General features: G+C 38.8%; 3 protein-coding genes across 4 annotated transcripts; all 3 read left to right on the top strand.

The window, feature by feature from the left end:
* The first annotated feature begins 3,924 nt into the window (after positions 1–3,924).
* Positions 3,925–7,941, top strand: LOC149049225 (inactive serine protease PAMR1-like). The gene is made up of 3 exons (XM_089201871.1): positions 3,925–4,188; positions 7,469–7,583; positions 7,757–7,941. The coding sequence occupies exons 1-3, from the start codon at positions 4,090–4,092 to the stop codon at positions 7,849–7,851; spliced, it is 309 nt and encodes a 102-aa protein (XP_089057997.1). The 5' UTR covers positions 3,925–4,089; the 3' UTR covers positions 7,852–7,941.
* A 4,091-nt stretch (positions 7,942–12,032) lies between these two features.
* Positions 12,033–14,227, top strand: LOC149049224 (C-reactive protein-like). Its single transcript, XM_089201869.1, has 2 exons — positions 12,033–12,378; positions 13,237–14,227. The coding sequence occupies exons 1-2, from the start codon at positions 12,161–12,163 to the stop codon at positions 13,610–13,612; spliced, it is 594 nt and encodes a 197-aa protein (XP_089057995.1). The 5' UTR covers positions 12,033–12,160; the 3' UTR covers positions 13,613–14,227.
* Positions 14,228–16,216: 1,989 nt separating this feature from the next.
* Positions 16,217–25,650, top strand: LOC113664383 (C-reactive protein 1.1). 2 transcript variants are annotated; one of them, XM_089201858.1, is made up of 6 exons: positions 16,217–16,388; positions 16,497–16,765; positions 17,006–17,120; positions 17,293–17,349; positions 23,131–23,356; positions 24,242–25,650. In XM_089201858.1, the coding sequence occupies exons 1-6, from the start codon at positions 16,259–16,261 to the stop codon at positions 24,615–24,617; spliced, it is 1,173 nt and encodes a 390-aa protein (XP_089057984.1). In that variant the 5' UTR covers positions 16,217–16,258; the 3' UTR covers positions 24,618–25,650. The 2 variants fall into 2 exon arrangements, with proteins under 2 accessions (XP_089057984.1, XP_089057983.1); XM_089201857.1 differs by having other exon boundaries at positions 16,235–16,388; positions 17,290–17,349.
* The last annotated feature ends 1,406 nt before the right edge of the window (positions 25,651–27,056 follow it).

Here is a 27,056-nt window from a genome sequence, read left to right as displayed (position 1 = left end):
CTTGTCCACTGTTTTCAAGTCGAATTGGAATGTGGAGTTTTGGTTTTTTGTGAAGGGAGAAAAGCCCTCGTGGCAAGGACGTGGACCAAAAATAAACTCAACCCACACGTGGCGCCAGCAGGTCCAGGAATCGACACCGGGCTGCAACGGTAGGAGGACTATGAATACTCTCACCACTGTGTCATCTCCACTCCCTAATTTGACTTTAGTGACATTAGTGATTGAGAGCCTCTTTGCTCCTCGCAGTCGTAAATAGAAAAAATGATGTAGGCTGATGTAGGCCAGGCCAAACGCACGTGACGTTTCAACGCCAGATCTTGCGAGCATTTACGTATTTGTAGATGTTTATGTGCCCCAGGTCCCTGGCCCGCTCAGAAGTGAACACCATGTTTAATATGACGGCCTTGAGTGGCAATGTTAAAGATATATCCACGTCTTCAAAATTTTGCTCTTAACTGAATTCCTGGGCGCTACTTTACGCTGATAATGAAAGAGAAGGGAAAAGAGGATAAAGGGATAAAACTCGACAATGAATAAAGAGAAGAAAAGAGAGGGACTACTATGCAAATTGCAGTCAAACCTGTATTAAGCGGCAACGCACGGGGAATAGTAGGGTTACTGCTTAGGAAAAAGAGAAAGAAACTGGCACACAATGCGCAGCTGAGTGTGTCACTGATTTTCTTACCAAATTTTAATGTGCTTCATGATTAGTTATTAAACAGAGCCACGGCAACATAGAGTTCATTTGTTTTCTACAGTAAAGACGTAAAACATCATTAATGGTGATGTCATCGACAAATCTGTCTCCTAATAAGTAATAATGTGTGTATAATTCAGCTGATCACATAAATCTCTATGTTCGCACATCCGTGCTTTCATAATATGACTTGTGCAATTGCATTTTGAGTCAAAGTCGTATTACACTTCAGACGCGCGTTCTATCTTCGTTTTTGCAAACTAATTCACAGCCCTTGTCTTTAGGAAATGCAATAATACTAAACCTAGTTTGGACCAAACCGCTCATTTATACCGCTTAAAGATTTTTTTCACAAATTCTAGAAACAATCCTTGGGGCAGGTTGCCAGATATAAGTTCTACAATGTTCTTGTAACTTTCCTCTTCGTATTCCTTAAAGACCTGCTTCAAGTTGAGCTCATGCTATAATTTTTTCACCTTGGATGAATCTCTTTTACTTTTATCCTTCTGGATAAAAGTAAACAAAATACAACAGAGTTATATTCCAATTTCTCATCACGAGTGCTTGTCGTGTACAATGAAAATCTCTGGGAGAGAAGGTAATCTTTTGTTGTAATTGTAATAATGTATAAGAAAAATTCACACTCTTATAATAAGCCGAAAACGAGTGAATTCTTCATGTAACACCAGTGCAAAGTTAAAACACGAGTGCAAATTACAAATAGCGCGCGCGAGCCGTCAAAATTTCGTCTGTTTTGACTTTCTGTGATGTTTTTCTCAAGTAATTTATTAATGAGAAATAAAATCACTTCTCGTGCAATTTCATGTAAATAAGCATTAGGATTAGGCTTTTTGTTCTCATTGTAATAAATCTTAGCTCATCCTACAAGTCATTACATAATCTGAAAATTAATAAAATTAGGATACTAGCCACCGCAGAGTAGCTGGTCGATATAGGTATTTAAAAGCAGGGTATATCACAGGTCCAAAAAATGAATGAATCGTAGTTTGGAAGTGGAAACCATAGGAAGCGCACACATAGATTTCATAGAACACCAGCCCAAGTCTAAACACTGCTTTTAACACGTTTAGCCGTAAAGTAAATGTAAAGTAAGTGCTTGGAGTATCCACAGACAGTGATTAGATCAGGGGAAGGCAAAAACAGGGGGAAATGGAGGGTGGGGCTGGGGGGGTAGGGGAGGGGCTGCTGAACAACAGCAGCTACTTAACTGATGGTAAACTCAGCAAGTAAATAAATGAAGTTAACCACCTTAATAATCATGTAACTGTCTTCAATGCAACTCTACAGACAACCTCTTGTAGGCAAAGGAAACTGGGTTTCTAAAGACTTCAGGTAAAACAAGGACTTCAAAATTATGAATAAATAATTCCCCTTGAGCTTGACTATCACGCAATCTTCAAAGCAAGGCCTCGGACAACCTGTTAAAAAAGGGGTTGTTCTCGGAAAACCGGTAAAAATATATTTTAAGAGCTTTCACTTGAAACAGTAGCTTCAAAAAATAAATTTAAAAATTGATCTTGTAGCTTAACTAACCAACATATCATCACGAAACTTTCTCAGTCAATGCATGGCTTCATAGGGTGCCTTGAGCGACAAGAAAACCTTTTGTAATTTCCATATCAAAAACTATAGATAATAAAGAATCCGTTGAATTCCCCAAGCATTACTTTCAATTTTCAAAGCAAACTTTATTTCCAAAGCGAACAACAGTGTCGTCAGCATGCTCTATACTCTCATAAAGCACGCTACAATAAGCCAATTAGAATCCTAGTTAGAATTGTTCAAAAAATATAATTGGCTGTACAAGACTAAAGCTGTCAAAAATGTCAAACCGTCAAAGTTCAAAAACCATCAAAGTTCACATTCTGCGATAGTTTACAAACTAAAATAGTTCGGCAGGTCGAATTTAACACTTTTTCCTGAAGTTTTTAATACGGAATCTTAAAGTGAAATGTTCAGTGAACTTCAGCCGAATTATGGCTCATAAAAACACGCGAATTCATTAATTTACATGATAAGGTAGAAGATAAACTGTTCAAGGCGAGTGTTTTATGAATAAAGACAGCCGAATTCACCGGAACATGAAGATCGCTCGGGATGACAGCGCCGCAAAACTAGGCTGCAGTGACTGATGAGGCTTTTCACTCAACGCATCGGAAAGGATATCAGAGCAAGCTCTTATTTTTTCACTCGAAGGGTGGCCGATGTAGTGTCTGACGCTTGCTTCACTGCGATGACCGGAGATCGCCATGATGAGCGAGCCGTGATGGACCTCAGCATGATCATATTCGCTCTGACACCGTCATGATTAGTATGAATTTTAACAGTTATGCCAGTTTGGTTATATTTTTCATCATTCTTGTTTTTTTTGTTTTGTTTTTGAACACAAAACTTTATATACTAGACGAGTGTTAGCTAACTGAGCGTGAAAACCTTTAAAACTAGGACTGTCTATTTTGTGTTCCCTTTGAGGATTTTCGTCTCTGCTCACGTTTTAAGGACGTAAATTACAGCGCCTGGTATGTTAACAAACCTTTGTTTGATTCTTCTGTAGCTACTTGCCGGCTCGAATGTTCCGAAATTTCACTTTCAATTATCGAAAAAAAGGCTAGAAAGAAGTCCCAGAAAAGGTCGAACATAGTACAATTTGGCAGATGGCGTTACAGCTTTAGCTCAGCTCTATGCTCTATACTCTCATCGAGCTCGCTCTTCCAACCAATGACGGCGCGTGTTATATCCGAACTTCACTATAAAGAAAAATAAAGAAACCTAGCGAAGCGAGAAAACATTTACAAAGGAAGACAAACAGGAGCAAATCAGGAGGCCAAAGGCCTAAAAAAGGAGACCAAATTAATAATCGATGACAAGATATCACGTGTCATTAACCGTAGCAGATGTTTGCAAAGCCCATGGAAAAAGCTTTATGTTGCATGTCTGTGGCATTACGAAATGGTGTATCACCGTGAAAGTCATTTCTCTTTGAGCTACAAGATTAAGATGGGTTTCTCTCTATTTATGTGCCAATTTTCTTGCTTTGGTTGTATGGGCGAGTGCTGTGCAAACTTCAAAAGGTATCATCTTTCTTTCGTTGCAGTGATACTCGCGTTCATTTCCGCTCTATTTTCCTGATATCTACATCATGTTTTAAAGAAAGTATAGGCTAAAACAATTTTAATTGGTCATCTTCATTTCTTTATCAAACACAGGACATACGCCAAATAATGAGTTTGTCTTCACTAATTTTCTTGCTCACAATGGCTACTACTTGAACATCACAACTGTTGGTACAGAACTGGTCCAAAACCCCTTTGAGTGCGCGTTCAAGTGTCTGGAGAAGGATCCATGTTTGTCCTTCAACCTGGCAGATTCGAATGATGGACAATCTGCTGTGTGAACTGCTTCCATCTGACTATTGCACCCTTTCAGACAAGTTCATCACCAACCATTTTTGGTATCATCACAGTATTGCGGTAAAATAATTTTCTTTTTCTGCTTAATCTTATTATCACGTTTTTTTTTTCTCACTATTATTTCATCCTAATAATAACTTAGAAGGTAATTTAGTGTTAACAACTGGGTTGAAAACGTAAATTAGCCACCGTAAAGAGTAAAAAAGCTGACGTTTCGAGCGTTAGCCCTTCGTCAGAGCGATAAGAGGAATTGTGGGTTGTGTATGGATTTATATGTAGAAAGTGGAGCTACGCCATTGGTGGGAATATGATGACGAAAAAACAGGAATAAATTAGTTGAATGAAAAGCGCTCGTTGATTCCGTGGGGATTAAGGGTGCCGATTTGAAATATAAATTTTTGTTCTAGTGTTTTACGGCTTTCTGAACTGCCTAGATGTAAGGAAAGGCCGCAAACTGCCATATGCTGTTTAGAATGATAAGGAAGATTAAAGTGTCTAGCGACTGGCTTGGATGCGTCCTTGTCATTTATTTCCACATCGCGAAGGTGTTCTCGGAATCGGTCACCCAGTCGTCTTCCTGTCTCGCCGATGTATAACTTATTGCAATAAGTGCAAGTTATGCAGTAAATAACATTGGCGGAGGTACACGTAAAGTGATCAATGATCTTAATGGATCTTTTGGGTCCCGATATTTTCTGTACGTTGTGAATGAAAGGACAAGTTTTGCATCGTGAGCGAGCGCATTTAAAAGTTCCAGATTGGTCATTGGTTTGAAATGAACTCCTGACTAAAAAGTTGCCTATGTTTTTGTCACGTTTGAATGAAATAAGTGGGGGTTGCGAAAAGATAGTGCCAGTCTCTGAATCGTTTTGGAGTAATTTAAAATTTTTAAGAATGATAGATTTAACTGCGTGGTTGTGAGGGTGAAATGTAAGAGTAAATGGAATGCGATCCGTGTTCTCCTTCTCGGCCGTTTGTAGTGCTGCCTGTCGATCGATTTGTTGGGCACGGTGGTAGCCCGCTTGAACGACAGAAACAGGATAGCCGCGTTTATCGAAAAACTGGCACATTGCCTCTGATTTTTCGGAAAAATCAGAGTCGTCACTACATAAACGACGAAGTCTGAGAAACTGTGAAAAAGGTATGGAGTTCTTGACGTGTGATGGATGTGAGGATGAATACAACAAGTAACTATGTGAATCTGTAGGTTTGTAGTAAACACTAGTACATAAGCCGTTGCCTTCAATTGAAATTTTGATGTCTAGAAAAGCCAAAGAATTGTCGGAAATTTCCCAGGTATATTTAAGAGCCGGATGAAAGGAATTGACGGCGGTTATAAATTGAGTGAGCTCCTCTTTGGTAGAGGAGGTAGCGCCGATGCAATCGTCAATGTAGCGGCCGTAGAGTTGAGGTTATAACTTATTTCCAGCTATTTCGACAAAATTATGGCACCTATCGTCAAAACTCTACCGTCTTACATTAAGGACAGCCAACACGCACTTGAAATTTTTCGTGACTTTAGTTTCCTCGACCAAAACAAACTTATTTTCACCATGGATATAACATCTCTTTACACTGTCATTCCCAATGACGAAGGTCTCCGGGCCCTCAAACATTTTTTCGATCAACGCACTGTTAAGGAACCTAGCTCTGAAACACTACTCCGTATGGCCGAACTAGTACTCACACTCAATTGCTTTTCATTCGGTGGTAACTACTACAAACAAACTAATGGCGTGGCCATGGGTACTAAAATGGGACCCAGCTACGCCAATCTTTTTGTAGGTTTTATCGAAGATCAATTTTTTAGCCAATACCACGGCCCAAAACCTCAACTCTACGGCCGCTACATTGACGATTGCATCGGCGCTACCTCCTCTACCAAAGAGGAGCTCACTCAATTTATAACCGCCGTCAATTCCTTTCATCCGGCTCTTAAATATACCTGGGAAATTTCCGACAATTCTTTGGCTTTTCTAGACATCAAAATTTCAATTGAAGGCAACGGCTTATGTACTAGTGTTTACTACAAACCTACAGATTCACATAGTTACTTGTTGTATTCATCCTCACATCCATCACACGTCAAGAACTCCATACCTTTTTCACAGTTTCTCAGACTTCGTCGTTTATGTAGTGACGACTCTGATTTTTCCGAAAAATCAGAGGCAATGTGCCAGTTTTTCGATAAACGCGGCTATCCTGTTTCTGTCGTTCAAGCGGGCTACCACCGTGCCCAACAAATCGATCGACAGGCAGCACTACAAACGGCCGAGAAGGAGAACACGGATCGCATTCCATTTACTCTTACATTTCACCCTCACAACCACGCAGTTAAATCTATCATTCTTAAAAATTTTAAATTACTCCAAAACGATTCAGAGACTGGCACTATCTTTTCGCAACCCCCACTTATTTCATTCAAACGTGACAAAAACATAGGCAACTTTTTAGTCAGGAGTTCATTTCAAACCAATGACCAATCTGGAACTTTTAAATGCGCTCGCTCACGATGCAAAACTTGTCCTTTCATTCACAACGTACAGAAAATATCGGGACCCAAAAGATCCATTAAGATCATTGATCACTTTACGTGTACCTCCGCCAATGTTATTTACTGCATAACTTGCACTTATTGCAATAAGTTATACATCGGCGAGACAGGAAGACGACTGGGTGACCGATTCCGAGAACACCTTCGCGATGTGGAAATAAATGACAAGGACGCATCCAAGCCAGTCGCTAGACACTTTAATCTTCCTTATCATTCTAAACAGCATATGGCAGTTTGCGGCCTTTCCTTACATCTAGGCAGTTCAGAAAGCCGTAAAACACTAGAACAAAAATTTATATTTCAAATCGGCACCCTTAATCCCCACGGAATCAACGAGCGCTTTTCATTCAACTAATTTATTCCTGTTTTTTCGTCATCATATTCCCACCAATGGCGTAGCTCCACTTTCTACATATAAATCCATACACAACCCACAATTCCTCTTATCGCTCTGACGAAGGGCTAACGCTCGAAACGTCAGCTTTTTTACTCTTTACGGTGGCTAATTTACGTTTTCAACCCAGTTGTTAACACTAAATTACCTTCTATACTCTCCCACCGACGCAGCACCACAGTTTCTTTAGAAACTTACCCCTTCATTCATTAATAATAACTTAAACCGGTTGCAATCTTCTTAGACTGTTCAACGTTAATGTATCTCTCAATGGCTTTATCTTTACAATTTTTTGGTTGTAAACCATTTTTAAGTCGTTTTATCGATCTTTCACGAAGTTTGTTTAACTGGTTTTTATCAAGGGAGTAAGTTATTGATTTTCTCGGTTTTAGCCTCTTTGTTCGAAGTTACCCTGTCAAAACGATGGAACTTGTATAGCTCTGTACCAGACAAACAGCTACAAGTGTCGCTGTGCGAAAGCATACACAGGAAGCCACTGCGAAAAAGGTAAAGTTTTGGTTTCTAGAACAATGTTTTTAAAAATATTTCATGCGCGTGCTTGTCGTATCTTACTCCTGCTAAGCCATCATTCATCGTCATCTGACTTCACACTGACTTGTTTTTACAAACATAATTTTTTGCTCCATTATCATTCATTTTCTCTGTTCTTTCTATATCAGTTGATAATGACTGCAGCTGTTCATCAGGACCAGAAGGAAAACAGAGATGCAAAATAGGTCAGTTAATAGTCCACCTTCAAGTTAGGGTAGCTTAAAGCAGGTTTCCGAGACACCTATACCGAATATAAATAAAAAGCCCTAAAAAAGCGAGCTTCCCTTTACGGAGATAAAGGAAATTCACACTTGTTCACAAACTATTAAAATTTGAAGCATGGGCGTTTCAAGGCAACCACAATTGATGTACTTATATATGGGGAAATCCCGTTACTCGGGTTTTTGGGTCGATGTCGTAATATTTTTTATAGATTTTTTTCAACTTAAGGATTTTGTTTTTTGAGCGTTTCAAAATCATGACTACATTGAGTTTACTCTTTCTCCTTCAAGTGGATCAATCTACAATAAACGCAAGTAGATATCTGACAGCTTTTATCTTTTCCTTTTGTTCTAAGCAAAATGCCGTCGTCGGCTGAAAATGCAAATATATGACTGACGTTTTTCAATATGATGACTGAATATTGGCTTCGTTCTGTTTTGCCCTTTTTATGGACCTTGACATCATTTAGCAAATGATTTCGCTTTATTTTAAAAGAATCAAAAATGACTTTTTTACTTCCAGAGCCGAGAAAGAAAGCCAACTATGTTTGTGGCACAATAAACCCACGACGGTTGTTTCCTTTTTCTTTGTTTTGTCTTTGCTCTGCTGATTCTTACGACTCCACCGCCTACATTGTCCAAAAGTTGCTAACTCTGATAGCCCGCTTGGGTAGCCAATTCGAACTCAAGATTCGCTTCAAATTGTCCCCAGGCATTGCCAGCGACACAATGCATGATTTCGCATATTGTATTTTGCTCTTGTTTTATCTCCTTCGTTAAGCGCTCAATGCGAATTAAGTAAGAGAAGTTTATCATTTTCCCACTATGGCGAAATAGAAATTATTTCGGAAGTGAAAATTCCATTTGACGGCATGGTTTGAACAAATTTTAAAATGCCTAAGAACACGTTGAAAATTCGTCAGATGAAACGTTATTGCGACAAATTCAATAAACTTGATATAGAGCTCGGTATTTGAATAATTTCGCGCAGAAGCTGAAAAATTAAGAGACCTTTTTGAAAGGGCTTGATTTGATTTGTTGATATTTTCTCAAATGCGAGGATATGGCCCAAAAAGTATTCTCCTGAGGTTGAGGAAAAAAATCTATCGAATATTCTACGAGATCAACCCAAAAACTTCTTTAACAGTATTTCCCCATAACATACGCATGTCAATAGCGATTGTCATGACACCCGCTACTTCAAACTTTAAATATTAGTGAACACATGTGTGAAATTCGTTCGATTGCGAAAAGGGTAATATTGTTTTGAGCGCTATGAATGCAGTCGGTAGCTGTCTAGAAAAACCGTAGACCTTCCACTCGGATGAAACTAAATTTACTTCGTTGACAGAGCCAGCGCAGTGGTCATAAGTCGTGCATCCGCAAGGGGATCAGTTTTTGCTTGGTGTGTGCAAATTTCCAACGGAAAAGCCAGAAGGAATACATAGCAAACAATCGCTGACACGTAAAATATGCGGAAAAGCTCAATGAATGTGATAATTGAGTGTGATAAAAAGCTGCAAAAGTGGGGAAAAGGAAATCTCAAGACTTTCTCGAACCCAAAACTTACTTAACCAAGGAAAAGAGTAGAAGTTTCAGAAAAGACTGTTTCGCTGCGTCGCTGGGAGAGTACAACAAAGTAATTTGGTATTATCAACTGAGTTGATGACGTAAACTGGCCGACCGATAAGATTTTCAAAGCTGACGTTTGAAGCGTTGGCAATTCGTTAGAGGGAAGGGCTAAACTCTAAACAGTGGCCAACTTACGTTATCAAGTTGACAATACCAAATTATCACACTCAATCATGTGTTTCATGTTAATTTACTATTTTGATTTGAGCTTTATCAAAAACTTTATACACCTAAACTTACAATTTGGTGTGGCGGTGTATAAGGCTTCTGCCAGACAAATGGGTCCTGAAAATCTAAAAGCGCGCTACACAACCAATACAACAGTAGCACTTGCGCAGACGTTTGGCCGCTGTGTTGACGGAGCCCCTCTCTAGTTAAGTACAGGCAAAAAAATCCCGTTTTCATTTCTCCAAGCTACGTCTGAGAGGAGAAATACTATCAAAATCGGATTGACTTTCGCGTGAACGCTGTTTGGTAACAAATTTTCGGTATTTCAACTTATTTTAGTTTACAAACTCCGTTCAACTACCTTCTCAGCAGTAAAGCTGGTGGACAGACACTCAAGAACATTAACGGCGGTGGCAGGTTGAAAGCAAAACTCAGACAAAACAGCCAGCCTTGCAAACGTATCATCTTTTAGAAAAAAAACTTCATATATAGCACGCGTTGTCATTGGTAGAAAGAACGTGCTCTATCAGAGTGCAATACACGGAGATGAGCTAAAGCTCTCGCGCCATCTGCCAATTTTAATTATGCCCGACCATATTCCGGACTTCACTCTAGCTTTTTTTCGTCAATTGGAAGGGAAATTTCGGAACAAGCGAGCCGGTAAGTAGCAACAGAAGAGCCAAATAAAGGTTTGTAAACATGCCAAGTGTCGTAATTGACGTTATTATGACATGAGACGAAAATCCCGGAGGAGGAACGAAATAAATTGCCCGAGTTTTGAAGGTTTTCACGTAAACTTACGTGCGATAATAAATATTAATCACAACTAACACCCGTATATTATAAATAGTTTCGTATTCACAAAGTTTCTGTAGTTTCGTCTTTATAGAAGTGGGGAGAAACATTCGACTAAGTCTCGTGTTTCTAGCCGCTTCCAACGTGCTTTACAACAGAACAGAGCGCTAGCACAATGAAAGCTTCTCTATTTGTTAATTCATTTGGTATAACTATCAGATAATTATAGCGATGTGTAGCTTGCTCACAAACACTATAAAGTCGTGGTGTAGTAACGAAGGTAAAACTAGACACAAACGCATGCGCGCTCACACACACGCACACGCACATACACGCACACACTCGGGTGCACCATTCACATGCATATTCACCAGCGAGTGATAGCTTCGTATTTTGCCTTCTGTACCCTACGCTATAAGGGAAGGTTCGTTTTTCCTGGAGGTGGGAAGGGCTGGGTCCTCACAGAGGAGGGTCATCAGTGAAAGTCAGCACCAGAAGGGGAGGTTAATACCTCTTTGTTAGCTATTCAAAGGGAATATATGCCTTCACAGCCCTCACTTTCTCATATTTCTTTACTTTGAATGCAATATTGTGGTGATTAATTTAAATTTCAAGTTCACCTACTCTGAGGGAAGACAACTGATTTATGTGATAGAGATCTTCTCAGTCAATATCATTGTATTCCTGTTGCTTTCTGTTCGCCGCTTATCTTTTCGTATTTCAATATCAGTTAGATGCTAAATAAAATCTGCAACAAGCTTTTCTGAAACAATGTATTTTTTCAGAAAACTCTTTGATTACCTTTTTATCCCCTGCTTTGAGCTTACTCTTTTGAAGCATCTGTTTTATTTGAGTTCGAGGCTGACAATCATCAGGTTTGCGGCCATGGCCACTCGTATGTGTTTTCGTACTCGGTAGGTAGTGAAAGTCGGGAAGTTTGCTGCAATTGGGATAGGGTCGTGGAGTTAGTGTAGCTGGAGAAGAACTTACGAATTCGCAAAGTTTATGCTTCCATATTCAAACTTCAGCTCTAAAACGTAAATATCCCACACTGATTGTTCGCATTTTCTTGTTTCAGCTTGCACACATTCATTACCGGGATACATTTATCATCAAATATTTTGCGTCCACAAGCGAAATGTTCTGAGGTTTCTATGGTATGGAACATACCATGTAGTAGTGAGGGAAAGGGTCGCACTTTTGTCAGTCACCTAAAGTTGGGGGGTCAGGAGTTTTTTTATTAAAATGCATGGGAGGGCCAACACTTCTTTTGGAAAAAAATACCAAAATTCCCCAACCCCACCCACCCCCTCCCCCTCCCAAGAAAATAATGTACCTTCCCTAACAATGACATCCATGCGACGATCTTCATATTCTACAATGTTAACAGTTACGTTGCGGTCTTAGATATTTGATAAGGGTGCAGCCCCCGAACCAACCACCTTGCAAAGAAAGTGGGGGCAAACTATGAGTTACCTAACTGCGGGTCGTTAAACACTTAACAACAAGACGGGATGGAGTCTTGTTCTATTTTGCTTACAATTGAACACTGTTGGGCCATCGTCCCGATAAGTGTGCAGCATTTTTAAAGAACTCTAAAAGATATTTACAAATACTAGATACTTCTGAAATGGGAAATTTAATTAAACAAATTGCAGTTTCTCAAACAACTGTCTAAAATTTCTGCAATTCATTTCCTCTCTTATAGAGTACCTTATGGTGTTTCTTGAGCTGCGTTCTACCGAAAATTACGCCATGAAGAATCCAGCCATAGCTTCAGATCTCAGCCAGTTGTCGCTGTGTTTTTTCATCAAACTTGTTCAAGACCAAGGGGATCAGATGGTCGTTAGCTATGCCCGTGTTCATAGCAATGACATGATTGTCGAGATTTATCCAACACAAACAGAGTTTTATGTTGGCTTCAAGATGTTCCGGTAATGCTGCATATATTTTTTAGATGTCGGTCGGGGAATTTCTTTTTCGAGCCACGATAAGTCATGATAGAGGAAATGCTAAGATTGGCTTCTTCCTAATGCTTGGAGAGAGAGAGAAAGTTGAAAATACAAACAAACGAAAAGCCTTGGCTTCCTTCTCTTTTCTTATCGTAATTAAATACCAAATATGTTTGACCAAAACAAATCTAGACGAGGACTCGCTTATTACGGTTCTAGCTATAAAAAGATGAGGTTTCTTTACCAACCCAGCTTTCAAATAGTAGCTCAGATGATACTTTGATATAGCAGAGATGAAATTAGCTCCTGAAGCATTTTATAAGTAGAGAAAGATGTTTTTCGTCTTATCACGAACGTGGGACAAAGAAAAAATTCTGAAATCCTATGAGGCATCGAACTTCAGACCTCCAGATTCCGCGCACTGGGCCACAGAGACAGTGAGCGAAGTCTCTATTTTATAAGTAATTGCATGAATAAGAGACTGACTGAATGAATGAAAACACTGAGCGAATCGAAGCTTGAATGTATGAACAATCAAGTCATTGATAAACGATTGATTGACTGACTGGTAATTTACTGACTGTTTTACCGACTAATTAGTTGACCGTGAGACTGACTGACTGACAGGCCACTTACATATTGCTATAAACTGACTGACTACTGACTAACAGACTGAATGACTCTATTGACTGACTTAGTGACAGTGGAAAAGGAGGGTCTTGAATGATCAAATATATTTAATATTGTTTGCTTTTTTTTTAATGCTGTCCTTTTTTTTTTGTTTGTTTTTTTGTTTTTTTTTGTTTTGTTTAGTTTTTTAATTTTTTTTTTTGGTTTCAGTTTTACCTCGACAAATCTCTACAATGATGCCTGGCAACACCTGTGTCTTACCTGGGAAAACACTCAAGGAGTAACGAAACTCTATAAAGATGGTCAATTTACAGAACAGGTAACGAAAAATGCCACTAAGAATTACGTACTTAAGGCTGGCGGCTTCCTGGTGCTTGGACAAGAGCAAGACTCTATTGGCGGAGGCTTTGATCGTAACCAAACTCTTCATGGCCGATTGGCAAGTGTCAACATGTGGGATAAAGTTCTGTCCGAAAGCGACATTGCCGCTCAGTACACAAATTGCAGCATACCTCATGGTTCTGTTATTAACTGGTCTGTATTCAAAAATCTTACTCATGGCAATGTTGCAGTTGAAGAGCTGTGAACTACATTGATCATTGGTGGGGGTGGGATATGACAAGGTTTGATGTATTAAACTGTTAGAGCGGAAGTTTAGCTGTTGGTTGGCCTACATTATCAATGTTAGCTGTTATGCAGACCCCCTACCCCCTCCCCCCTTACTCCATGGTGGACCTTGCATCACATCTCTCCTGTATTGTGTAACATGAAAACTACATTATCCAAGGCAATTATTATGAAGAATCTTCTCATGTGTGTTTTCGATGTAAATCCTCAGACTCAAGATAGAGCACTTTTCGCTTGAGTATCGTAAAAGCGTGAAAACAAACCTGTAAAAGGAAAGACCAAAAATTTCTTAAAGAATTCAGAGTAAAATTAGGCTTAGGGCTCCCCAAATAACAAAACCCACCAAGCGCTGTCTTCAAGCAATAAAGCTAGATAAATACAATAAAAAAGAAACTTAAATAAACATGCGCTCCATTCTTTTCTAAACTTTTCCGTGGCAGCAGAATTAAAATGAGCTGAACTGGAGCTCTTCCCCACCATTATTTATTTCCTGGATTCACACATCAAAATCTAGAGCGTTCTAAAATAATTAACAGCGACTAGGACTGAAAAAAAAAAGAAAAAAATCCAGGGGCACTAGAAAACATCTACAGCGGAAGACAAACAGGAGCAAAACAGGAGGCCAAACGACTAAAAAAGGAAAACAAAATATTAATTGATGAAAAGATATCGTGTCTTGTTCATCGTGTTCAGTGTCAGTTTTCTATTGCCTATCGTATCTGAAACACTGACTTGTTTTTGCAAACAGAAAATTTCCCATTTTAATTCACTTTCTCTTTTCTTTTTACATCAATCGATAATGACTGCAGCTGGACCAGAAGGAAAACAGAGATGCAAAATAGGTTAATTAGTATTCTACCTTCGAGAGTTAATATAGCTTGAAACAGTTTTCCGAGACTCCTATACCGAGTACTTATTAAAAGCGCTCAAAAAGCGATTATCCCTTTACGAGCTCCAACCAAATTCACACGTGTTCACAAATGATCTAAGTTTGAAGAAGTGGTCGTTTTAAGGCAACCACAATTGATATGCTTATACATGAGGAAATCCCGTCACACAGTCTTTTGGGTCGATCTCGTAGATTACATTAACTTTTTTGAACTTGAAGACACACAGAAATAGTACCTATTTACCTACGTCGTTTCCCTGTTCAACTGGAAGGCAGGTATTTGACAGCTTTTATCTTTTCCTTTTGTTTTGAGCAAAATGCCGTCAACTCTAATTTGCATAAGTTTGTATATGTCACCGTTACCTTCTATCACGCCGCGAATATTCAACTTGTCGGCTGAAAATGCAAATGTATGCTTGAGAATGTATATGCGTTTTTGACCATGATGACTAATTATTGGCTTCGCTCTTTTTGTCCCTTTTTATGGACCTTGACTTCCTCTCGGTCAATAAAAAAAGGGAGGAGAAGAACGTTGTCTACTGCTTCCAAGTCGAATTGGACTGTAGAAATTTTGGTTTTATGTGGAGGGAGAAAAGCCCCCGTAGCAACATTTTTCATGGCCGATTGACAAGTGTCAACATGTGGGATAAGGTTCTTTCCGAAAGCGACATTGCCGCTCAGCACACAAATTGCAGTGTACCGCATGGTTCTGTTCTTAACTGGTCTGCATTCAAAAATCTTACTCATGGCAATGTCACAGTTGAAGAGCCCTGAACTACATCGGTCAATGATCAAAACTTCTGCAGAGCCTAAAAGCAAAGCTCACGTGATGTAAATTCTTAACATTAGTGAATGTACCATATGCATGGCATAGTTCTAAAATAGATACCAAAATACGGAATGATATTTCGTTGAAACGCTGCTCTTGACCAGTTATTTGGAAAACATTTCATTCATTTATTCACCTATTTACTTAGTAAAATGCTTGCAGTAGTCTAGAAAATTCCAGAGCAAAATTTACAGAATCTGAAAATTCGGCTGTTGATATCGTAGTTTAAGAACTAGGGCGGGGGGGGGGGGGGGGAGGGCTATGACATGGTTTGATGTATTAAACTGTCAGAGCGAAAGATTAACTATTGGCTGGCCGACATTTTTAATGTTAGCTAACTTCAGAGGTTATCATCTTTCTTCCGTTTGCGGGAAAGACTAAAAAGTGCTAAAAGAATTCGGAGTAAAATCAGTGTAAGGGCTTCCCAAATAACAATAGCCCGCCGGGCGCTGTCTTCAAGCAATACAGCTAGATAATTTCAATAAAAAAAGCCATAATAAACAGACGCTCTATTATTTCCTGGAACTTTCCGTGACAGCAGAATTAAAACGAGCTGAACTGGAGTTCTACTGGTCTATTATTTTCTCCTGAATTTACAAATCAAAAACTAGAGCGCTGAAATAGCAGCAACTAGTAAGAAAATAAAGAACCCAGGGACGCTTGAAAAAATTTCCAGAGGAAGACAAACAAGAGCAATACAGGAAGTCAAACGCCTGAAAAAAAATTTACAGAGGAAGAAAACATTTTAGAAAACATTTACAGAGAAAGACAAACGGGAGCAAATTAGGAAGCCAAACCCCCAAAAAAGGAGAACAAAATAATAATTGATGACAAGATAACATGTCATTAACAGAAGCAGATGTTTGCAAAGCCAATGCAAAAGCTTTATGTTACGTGTCTCTGGCATTACAAAATCGTGTATCACCATGAGCTACGAGAATAAGATGGCTTTTTTCTTTTTATCTGCCAATCTTCTTGCTCTGGTTGTATCGGCGAGTTCTGTGAAGACTTCAAAAGGTGTTGTCTTTCTTCCTTTTTGCTTTATTTTCCTGATATCTGCATCGTCTTTTTGAGAAAGTCGAAACCATTTTAATTGGTAATTTTCATTTCTTTATCAAAACACAGGACAAACACCAAACGTTGGGTTTGTCTTCGCCAATTTCCTTGCTCACAAAGGCTACTATTTGAACGTTACAACTGTTGGTACAGAACTGGTCCAAGACTCCTCTGAGTGCGCGTTCAAGTGTCTGGAGAAGGATCCTTGTTTGTCCTTCAACCTGGCAGATTTGGATGATAACATTGACAATCTGCTATGTGAACTGCTTCCATCTGACCATTACACCCATTCCGATAAGTTTATCGCCAACCATCTTTGGTATCACTACAGTATTGCGGTAAAATTATTTTCCTTTTTCTACTTTATCTTATCATCACGTGTTTTTTTATTATTATTATTATTTCATCCTTATAATAGCTAAAATCGGTTGCAATTGTTCGAGAAAATTTATTCAAGTGTTCAAGGTTAATATATCTCTCGTCGGAAGCCATTTTTAGGTCGTTTTATTGATCCGTTATCGAAGTTTTTTTAACTGGTTTTTATCAAGGGAGTAAGTAATTGATTTTCTCGCTTTTAGTCTCCTTGTTCGAGGTTGCCCTGTCAGAACAATGGAACTTGTGTACCTCTGTACCGGACAAACAGCTACAAGTGTCGCTGTACGAAAGCATACAAGGGAAGCCACTGCGAAAACGGTAAAGGTGTTGGTTCCTAGAACAATATTTTCAAAAGTATTTCGCGCACGTGCTTTTCGTATCTAACTCCTACTGAGCCATCATTCATCGTCATTTTACTTCACACAGACTCGTTTTGACAAACATAAATTTTTTCCTGATATTATTCATTTTCTCTGTTATTCTATAACAGTTGATAATGACTGCAGCTGTTCATCAGGACCAGAAGGAAAACAGAGATGCAAAATAGGTCAGTTAATATTCCACCTTCGAGTTTAGGTAGCTTGAAACAGCTTTCCGAGACACCTATACCGAATATATATTAAAAAAACTCTAAAATAGCGACTTTCCCTTTACGAAGGCAAACGAAATTTACTCGTGTTCACAAAATGATTAAAGTCTGAATTAATGGGTGTTTCAAGGCAAACACAGTTGTGTACTTATATACTTAGTTGTGTACTTATATATGGGGAAATCACGTTACATAGTTTTTTAGATCGGTCTCGTAATACGAAGCCAATATCCAGCCATCTTAACCGCACAGGCTTTTTTGTATAAAGGCTCTATCTTGTAGCGAACGATTTCTCTTTATTTTGAAAGAATCAAGAATTAATTTTTGACTTCCAGAGCCGAGAAAGAAAGCCAGCTGTGTTTGTAGCACAATTATGACGACTTCCACTTGAGTGGGGTTCGTGCATATGTATGAGCACTGTTACCTAGTAACGCGTGACGTATTATACGTCACGTTCCACTGGGAGTCTTAGATGGAAGCTGTGTAGTAAAACCTGTTTGGATGCGGCCTAGCCTGAGAAACTAAGATCGAGAAATTCGAAGTGAACAACGTCTGGTGTTTTGACTGTAATTTCGAAAGCTTTGTTTGCTAAGTGGATAAAGATAAAGCAGATGTAGTTTAGAAAATGGTTTTGATCTTTGAAAGTCATAAAGATTTTGTCCATGAAAGATTATGCAAATTCACGCCTGAAATTGAAGCGAACCGTAATTTGAACTTTTTGTTTACATAAGTTTGGGTGATATTTAAAAGTAAAAGTCGGTTTTCGTAAAGCGAAGACATTGTTCACTGAAGGGAAAGGTTTCTTCGCTTTCTTTTCCGATCAGGCAATGTTCGATCTCTGATCTCTCGTGGATCACAGACGCGGCGATTCCACTCCGCATTCCAGCCGTCAAAGGAAACGATCGCGTAATCATCGTTTACTTCTTCAACCGTGCACGCACATCAAACTCTTTCTTTCTTTCTTCATCGACTGCTTCAGCTTTGAAGCCCACAGTTTGTGAAAGCGACATCACGTTTTTATTTAACCGTGCGTTTAGCTCATGCGATCAAAACAGGTTTGCGATTGATAAAGCAGGTCAACTTGTTACTGGGATACCTGTGGTAGCCCAGTCATAAAATGCCTTTGTTTTTTTGTCGTCTTTTTTTTTTTTTTTTTTTTTTTTTTTCCTCCGCCACAAAATGGAAAAACTGCGCAATAGTACCCAGAGGTCATTGGGCCCTCAACACCATGACAACTAACTGTGATCCAATGAGGTGTTCACATGCTGATCACGCGTGCTATCTTGATGATGATTGACGTTGTCATGCACGGACAGGGCCGGGTCACATGACGAACACGAGATTTTTGCCCATAAAACTATTTTGTCAGTCGTTTTGTATTTCAACGTAATTGGATTACGATCATCTGGAGCATTATGGGGCAAACGCTCAAAATACTTATAGACGCATACGCAATTCGTATTGTTCGCGGCCAATCCACACAAAAAGATGTTATTGAGCGGTAATTTTGGATCGGACAGAATCGCGAACGCTTGAAAGCCATGAAAGCATTGAATGCCTTGTATGTCTTGTATGCCAAGTATGCCAATGTCTTAGTTGAAAACGTAAACTCGTTGTAAAAAGCAAAATCTGAAATCTGAAACCAAACTGCATATACTCTATGCAATCTATTGAACAACACTACTACCGTGAGACTGAAGAACAAAATTCAAATGGATGCAAACTGCTAGTGAAGAAACATGTCATGTTAGATTCACTTGATGCCAGGGAACGTAGCTACGATAACAGTGCGAATGGTATTAATTTCACGATCAGAAAGGTGAATCTTATGTTTGTTTTCATTGTAGTTGTATGGATATTCTTTTTTAATAAGTACATGATCCAAAATCCCGTGTTTTTTGTGTATAATGTTATTATGTCAAGTATTGTTTACGCAATTGTCTTGTCACAGGCGACCCAAGGTCACGTTTCGAGAAAGAGCCAACGATTAATTCACGAACGCGTCACGCGTTGTGTGACTCAGAGTAAGTTATTCTAGGAACCGTTGAAAATTTGAACACGTTATAAGGAAAAGTATAGGGAACGAAATATGGTCGATTTACAACGATAAATATTTCGAAATATGAAGATTTTTCTCGAAAAATCAATAAAACTTACTCATACCCTGTGTATCCGTTGTAGTTTCTGGCGATTGTTGCCGTTTTAAGCTTGCTTTACCATCACTATTATTCACGTCATCTACTTTTATTACATTGGTAAAATCTGTACAGACATCACACCAACCAACTCGTGCGCAAAGTAAGAAGACTATGTTGAAGGCTTGAAATTATATTACGATCGGTTTTCATCAAGAAATGGGCCAGGAATTTTCCACAATAGTGCAAATAATCGTGAAGGCTGATCGCGGAAAAGCGATTGCGTGACGCTCGGTAAGCTGTAAGATGACATGTTATTATATACCAGACGTAAAAACTCTTCAGATTCTCAGTCTGCACTTTGTACTCACTCTGCAGTCTATATTTTGTACCTGGTCTGCAGTCTTCTGTCTACATTTTGTACTAACAGGTATCCGTGGCACAAATACAGTTTATTTTTGGTTACATTTATTCGCACAACACACATAATCTACCACAAAATACCTGTGTGTGAGGTAATTCGACATTTTCATTCTTTCCCGCGTTAATAATCTTCTTTCCTTTTGTAAGAATGTAGACCACTTACAATGTTTCAAGTAATCCACCCACCCTACAAAAAATAACTCTTGCATGCATAGCATGGCTATGTTTTGAGGCAGGTGTATGCCCTTGGCCAGACTTGAGCTCACTATTTCAGTATACTAGTCCGACACGCGTAGTATCACTACACTTGATTCCACGGATCCAGTACCATCCAGGTATCCCAGTTACCCTGCTCACAGGGTCTAGTTTTGATGAATCTGCAATCGGTCGCTAGGATACTTAGTGGTGTCCAGTGTCCCTTTCATTGCGCATGTGTCGATTTAGACCGGAATTCTTAATGAATTACACACCGTGTTGAAGTCGTAATGAAACCCACGTCAGTCGTTTAGGTTTTCTTTGTTTTGTCTTTCCTCTAACGATTTTTGCGACTCCGCCGCCGGCATTGTCTAAAAATTGCTGACTCTGTTAGTCCGCTCGGGTAGCTAATGCCAACGATGGATTCGCTTCATATTGTCCTCGGGCGCTGCCAATGATTTAACGGTATTTCCCCATAACATACGCATATCAGCAGTAATTGACATGACACCCGCTACTTCAAATTTTAAATATTGGTGAACACAAGTGCGAAATTTGTTCGACTGCGAAGAGGGAAATTTTCTTTTGAGCGCTATGAATGCAGTCAGTTGGTGTCTAGAAAAACCGAAGACCTTCTTTTCGGATGAGACAGAATTTACCGATGCCGACAGAGCCAGCACAGCGGTCATAAGTCGTGCATGTGCCGTGCGCGTGCCAATCTCTCACTCAAAGGCCAAAAAGAATACATAACAAATCATCGCTAACAAGCAAAATATGAAGAAAAGCTCAGTGAAACTGTTATAGAAATATGTAAAAAGATGCAAGAGTAGGGGGGAAAAAATCTCAAGATTTTTCGAACCCAAACTTATTTAATCATGGAAAAGGGTGTGAGTTTCAGAAGATACTGTGTTGCTGCGTCGCTGGGAGAGTATAACAAGGTAATTTGGTATTGTCAACGCGGTTCTTCAGTTCGTGGGGCTGAATCGTTCTCGCAACTTCCATCTCTTCTTTACTAGTAGAGTACGATGTATCAAAACTCTCGGTAGAGCTTGCTGACGGTAGGTATACATCGCTATCGGACATTGTTTCAAGAATATTTCAACGTTGACCGATACAAAATTACAAGAGATGTGAGAGATTTGTAAGTGTCAACGGAGCCGGTTTTCACAGTTTTCTACGTCATCACCCGCTAATTCGTTACCAGTCCACGGGACACTTTTAAGACAAAATAAGAGCTCTTTAGGGCTCGAAAAAATCAAGTTTTAAGTTTTTTGAAATCTTTCTTCTGTCAGAATTGGTTTGTATAAATGATAAGGTAAATATTTGCGCCAAAAAAGTTTTCGTGGCATTGGCACTTTAACAGTGGCTAATTTTCGTTATCAAGTAGATAATACCAAATTACCTCACTTAATCATGTGTTTCCTGTTAATTTTCTATTTTGATTTGAGCTTTATCAGAAACGTTATACACTTAAACTTACAATTTGGTGTGGCGGTGTAAGGCTTCTGCCAGAAAAATTTGTTCTGACAATTTAAAAGCGCTACCTAACTAATAAAACAATCGCACTTGCGTAGAAGTTTTCGCGCTGTGTAAACCGTGCCATTCTCTTGTAAAGTACAAGCAACAAAAGCCTTATTTTACTCCTCTGAGCTACGTCTCAAAGGACGAAACTACTAAAATTGGATTAGCTTGCCGTGTGAACAGTGTTTGGTTACAAATTTTCCGTAGTCAGACTTACTTTAGTTTACAATCTCTGTTCAACCACCTTCTGATCAATGAAGCTGGTGGAAGGACACTCGAAAACATTTACGGCGGTGGCAGGTTGAAGGCAAAACTAAGAAAAAACAGCCACTCATGCAAACGCGTCATCTTTTAGAAAAAAGTTCGGATATAACGCGCACTGTCATTGGCAGAAAGAGCGTGCTCTATCAGAGTACAAAACACAGAGCTGAGCTAAAGCTCTCACGCCAATTTCTTCTATGCCCGACCATTTTCCTCTAGCCTTTTTTTTCGTGAATTAAAAGTGAATTTTCGGAACAAGCGTGCCGATAAGTAGCAACAGAAGAGTCCAAAAAAGGTCTGTATAAACATGCCAGGCGCTGTAATTGACATTATTATAACGTGAAAATCCTCAAAGAGGAAACGAAGTGAACTCTCCGACTTTTGATGGTTTTCACGTAAGCTTACGTACGGTAATAAATATCAAACACATCTAACACACGTATAGTATATATAGTTTTGTGTTCACAAAGTTTCTACAGTTTCTTCTTCAAAGAAGTGGGGAGAGACACTCCTCTACGTCTCGTGTACCTCCCTACTCTTCTTTCCTGCTCTATCCACTTCCTCCGTGCTTTACAACAGAATGGAGCACAGTCCAGGCCTTTCTATTTGTTAATTAGTATGGCTATCGGGTAATTACAGAGATGTGTAACGTACTTACCAGCATTCTTTATAGCGAATGAGATAAAAAAGTGGTGGTTTAGTGACGAAGGCAGAAAGTAGACACAAACGCGCGCGATCGTACACACGCACACACTTGGCTGCACCCAAACACAAAAGAGGTGAATGGGCTAAGAGACGCGTCCGACTTTCTATTCACGAGTGAATGATAACTTCGTCTTTTGACTTCTTTAACCTATGCAATAACCATGACGTGTAGACGATCTTCATATTCTACATTCTTAATTACATTATGGCCTTAGATAGTTGATGAGAGCGCGCCCGAACCAGCTACTTTGCAAAGAAACCGGGGGCAAATTACAAGTTACCTGGGTAGAACTGCGGATCATTCAAAGCTTGGCAACAAGACGGGATTGGGTCTTATTCTATGTTGCCTACAAATGAACACTGTGTGGCATTCTTGAAGAACGCTAGAACATTTATACAAATAGTGTATACTTCTAAATAGGAAAATTTAGTTAAAGAAAGCGCAGTTGCTCAAACAACTGTCTAAAAAAATTTTTGCAAATCATTTCCTCTTTTGTAGAGTACCTTATGGTGTTTCCGAAGCTGCGTTCTACAAAAAATTACGCCATGAAGCATCCAGCCATAACTTCAGATCTCAGCCAGTTGTCGTTGTGTTTTTTAATCAAACTTGTTCAAGACAAAGGGAAGCAGAATGTCGTCAGCTATGCCAGTAAACATAACAATGAGATTACTTTCGAAATTTATTCAACATTAACACGATTTTATGTTGGCGGCAAAGACTTCAGGTAATGCTGCGTATATTTTTTAGAAGTCAGTTGAAGTATTTCTTATTCGAGCCACAATAAGTTATTATACAGGAAATACTTCGATCGACTTCTTCCTAACGCTTGGAGAGAGAAAGTTAAACATACAAACAAACGGAAAGCGTTAAGCTTCTTTCCCTTTTCTTATCATGATTTAAATACCAAATATGTTAATCTTTGACCGAAACAAATCTAGACGTATTTTCCTGTTGCGTTGCAAATAACTATTCGGGTCCTTTTTTAAAATATGATTTAGATCACTCTGCTCAATAGGGCTCAATATTCGTCTTTAAAGTGACGAGGACTCGCTTATTACGGTTTTAGCCATAAAAGGACGAGGTTTCTTAACCGACTCGGCTTTCAAAATAGTAGCTCAGATGATACTTTGACTTAAACAATTTATAAGAAGAGAAAGATGTTTTTCGTCTTGTCACGAGCGTGGGACAAAAATAAATTTTGAGTTCCCATGAGGAATCGAACCTCAGTCCTTCCGATTCCGCGCGCTGAGCCACAGAGATTCTACAGTGAGTGAGGTCTCTATTTTATAAGTAATTTTATAAATAAGAGATTGCCTGAATGAATGAAAACACTGAACGAATCGAAGCTTGAATGTATGAATGATTAAGTCATTGATAAACGATTGATTGACTGACTGACAAGCCACTTACATATTCCTATAAACTGACTGACTACAGACTAACAGACTGGATAACTCTCTTGACCAACTTAGTGACAATGAAAAAGGAGGTTCTTGAATGATCAAATATATATTTAATGCTGTATGCTTTTTGTTTTTTTTCGTTTCGTTTTGTTTTGTTTTGCTTTGTTTTGTTTTGTTTTGTTTCGTTCATTGGTTTTTTTTTTCAGTTTTACCTCGACAAATCTCTACGATGAAACCTGGCAACACCTGTGTCTCACCTGGGAAAACACTCAAGGAGTAACGAAACTCTATAAAGATGGCCAATTTACAGAACAGGTAACGAATGATGCCACTAAGAATTATGTACTAAAGGCTGGCGGCTTCCTGGTGCTTGGACAAGAGCAAGACTCTAATGGCGGAAGCTTTGATCGTAACCAAACTCTTCATGGCCGATTGGCAAGTGTCAACATGTGGGATAAAGTTCTGTCCGAAAGCGACATTGCCGCTCAGTACACAAATTGCAGCATACCTCATGGTTCTGTTATTAACTGGTCTGTATTCAAAAATCTTACTCATGGCAATGTTACATTTGAAGAGCCGTGAACTACATTGGTCAGTGATCAAAACTCTTGTAGAGCCTAAAATCATAAATCGCTTGACGTGAATTCCTAATATTAGTGAATATACCATATGCATGGCATAGTACTAAAATAGACACCAAAGCTGTTAGTTAGCCAGTTATTTGGAAAATATTTCATTCATTTATTTATTCACCTATTTACTTAGTTTTTTGATAAAATATATTAAAATAAGAGGTAAATTTTAGGTGACCGGTGTTTGCCATAAAGTTAACACAGCTCATGGCAATGTTGCAGTTGAAGAGCCGTGAACTACATTGGTCAGTAATCAACTCTTACAAAGCCTACAATTATAACTTGCGTGATGTAAATTCCCAATATTAGTGAATGTACCATATGCATGACATAGTACTAAAATATATACAAAAATATGAGAAGATATTTCGTTGAAACGCTGCTTTTGGCCAATTATTTGGAAACCATGTCATTTGTTTATTCACCTATTTACTCAGTTGTTTGATGAAACATATTTAAATAAGACATAAATTTTTAGGTGACCGGTGTTTGCCATAAAGTTAAGACAGTTACTTGTTTTATTGTAAGCAGCCTTAACAACATAAAACTTTTCTTCTCTGTTCTAATTCACTCATGACACTTGAGAAGAAGCTTCGAGGGCATTTCAAGATCTTTCAAGATCCCAAAGAAATTTCAAACATTGAGAGGCTGACAGGACGAGCGCTAATGCTTTGAATGTGCGCCTATGAAAGTCTTCTAGAATGGTAATCGCATATGCCCTGTCGCATATGATAAGTTGCGATTATGAAAAAAGCCCGCATTTCCTTAATAAGCCACTGTGTTCTACCGCTTTTTGCAACCTCTTAAAATATTTAGGGTGTTTCTGTACAGTTTTCTTGGAGTCCATATTACTCGACATCGAAAAATATCGCATGTCCCATAAGGGCCACAATCGAAGAAAGATATAGGTAGGTTCTTTACAAATCTTATGTATGCTTGCAGTAGTCTAAAAAATTCCAGAATAAAAGTTAGAGATTCTGGAAGTTCTGCTGTTGACATCGTAATTTTAGAACTAGGGTATGTGCTACAGACGGATGGGGGTGGGGGAGGGCTATGACAAGGTTTGATGTATTAAACTGTTAGAGCGGAAGTTTAGCTGTTGGCTGGCCTACATTTGTAACGTTGGCTGTTATGCAGACCCCCTCCCCCCTCCCCCCCTCCGGCTCCCCTCCTCCGTGGTAGACCTTGCATTACATCTCTCCTGTATTATGTTTCTTGAAAACTACGTTATCCAAGCCAATCAAGATGAAGAATCTTTTCATGTATGTTTTCGATGCAAATCCTCAGACTCAAGATAGAGCACTTTTCGATTCAGTATAGCAAAAGCGTGAAAAACAAACCTGTAAAAGGAAAGACCAAAAATTGCCAAAAGAATTCAGAGTAAAATTAGGCTTAGGGCTTCCCAAATAACAAAACCCACCAAGAGCTGTCTTCAACCAGTAAGGCTGAATAAATACAATAAAAAAGAAACTTAAAAAAACATACGGTCCATTATTTTCTGAAACTTTCCGTGGCAGCAGAATTAAAACGAGCCGAACTGGAGCTCTTCCCTTCCGTTATTTATCTCCTGAATTCACACATCAAAAACTAGAGCGCTCCAAAATAATTAACAGCGACTAGGACTGAAAAAAAAATAATAAATCCAGGGGCACTAGAAAACATATACAAAGGAAGACAAACAGGAGTAAATCAGGACGCCAAACCCCCCGAAAAAGGAAAACGAAATAATCATTGATGGCAAGATATCTGCAAAGCCCATGTAAAAGCTTAGTGTTGCATGTCTGTGGCATTACGAAATCGTGTATCACCATGAAAGTCATTTCTCTTTGAGCTAAAAGAATAAGACGGCTTTATTTTCTATTTATCTGTCACTTTTCTTACTCCAGTTGTATGGGCGAGTTGTGTGAAGACTTTAAAAGGTATCATCTCTCTTCCATTGCAGTGATACTCGCGTTTCCTTTTGCTTTATTTTCCTGATATCTACCAAGTATTATTTTAAAAGTGTAAGCCAAATACCATTTTAATTGATCATATTCATTTCTTTATCAAATACAGGACAAAACTTAACGTTCGATTTGTCTTCACCTATTTTCTTGCTCACAAAGGTTACTATTTGAACATTACACCCATTAATCAAGTTAATCACCAATCATCTTTGGTATCACTGCAGTATTGTAGTAAATTCTTTTTCTTAATATGCGTTTTTGACCATGATGACTGAACATTCGCTTAGTTCTTTTTTTCCCTTTTTATGGACCTTAACTTCCTCTCGGTCAATAAAAAAAGGGAGAGGAAGAACGAAGCCAATATCCGGCCATCTTGATCGAACAAGCTTTGTCAATAAAGGATTTATTATTTAGCAAACGATTTCGCTTCATTTTGAAATAAT

This window comes from Pocillopora damicornis, chromosome 3 (genome assembly GCF_964200805.1).
Source record: "Pocillopora damicornis chromosome 3, jaPocDami1.2, whole genome shotgun sequence".
NCBI classification, from domain to species: Eukaryota; Metazoa; Cnidaria; class Anthozoa; order Scleractinia; family Pocilloporidae; genus Pocillopora; species Pocillopora damicornis.
The sequence above is the reverse complement of the archived record's forward strand: the minus strand, read 5'-3'. Positions and strand labels throughout refer to the sequence as shown.

Excerpts from the sequence above, each read along its gene's own strand:
- LOC149049225 (XM_089201871.1), top strand. The coding sequence starts at position 4,090 with ATGATGGACAATCTGCTGTGTGAACTGCTTCCATCTGACTATTGCACC. Across the intron at positions 4,189-7,468 it reads GGTATCATCACAGTATTGCG|CCTCTTTGTTCGAAGTTACC; the intron begins GTAAAATAATTT and ends TCTCGGTTTTAG. Across the intron at positions 7,584-7,756 it reads AGGAAGCCACTGCGAAAAAG|TTGATAATGACTGCAGCTGT; the intron begins GTAAAGTTTTGG and ends TTTCTATATCAG.
- LOC149049224 (XM_089201869.1), top strand. The coding sequence starts at position 12,161 with ATGGTGTTTCTTGAGCTGCGTTCTACCGAAAATTACGCCATGAAGAAT. Across the intron at positions 12,379-13,236 it reads GTTGGCTTCAAGATGTTCCG|TTTTACCTCGACAAATCTCT; the intron begins GTAATGCTGCAT and ends TTTTGGTTTCAG.
- LOC113664383 (XM_089201857.1), top strand. The coding sequence starts at position 16,259 with ATGTTACGTGTCTCTGGCATTACAAAATCGTGTATCACCATGAGCTAC. Across the intron at positions 16,389-16,496 it reads TTCTGTGAAGACTTCAAAAG|GACAAACACCAAACGTTGGG; the intron begins GTGTTGTCTTTC and ends ATCAAAACACAG. Across the intron at positions 16,766-17,005 it reads GGTATCACTACAGTATTGCG|TCTCCTTGTTCGAGGTTGCC; the intron begins GTAAAATTATTT and ends TCTCGCTTTTAG.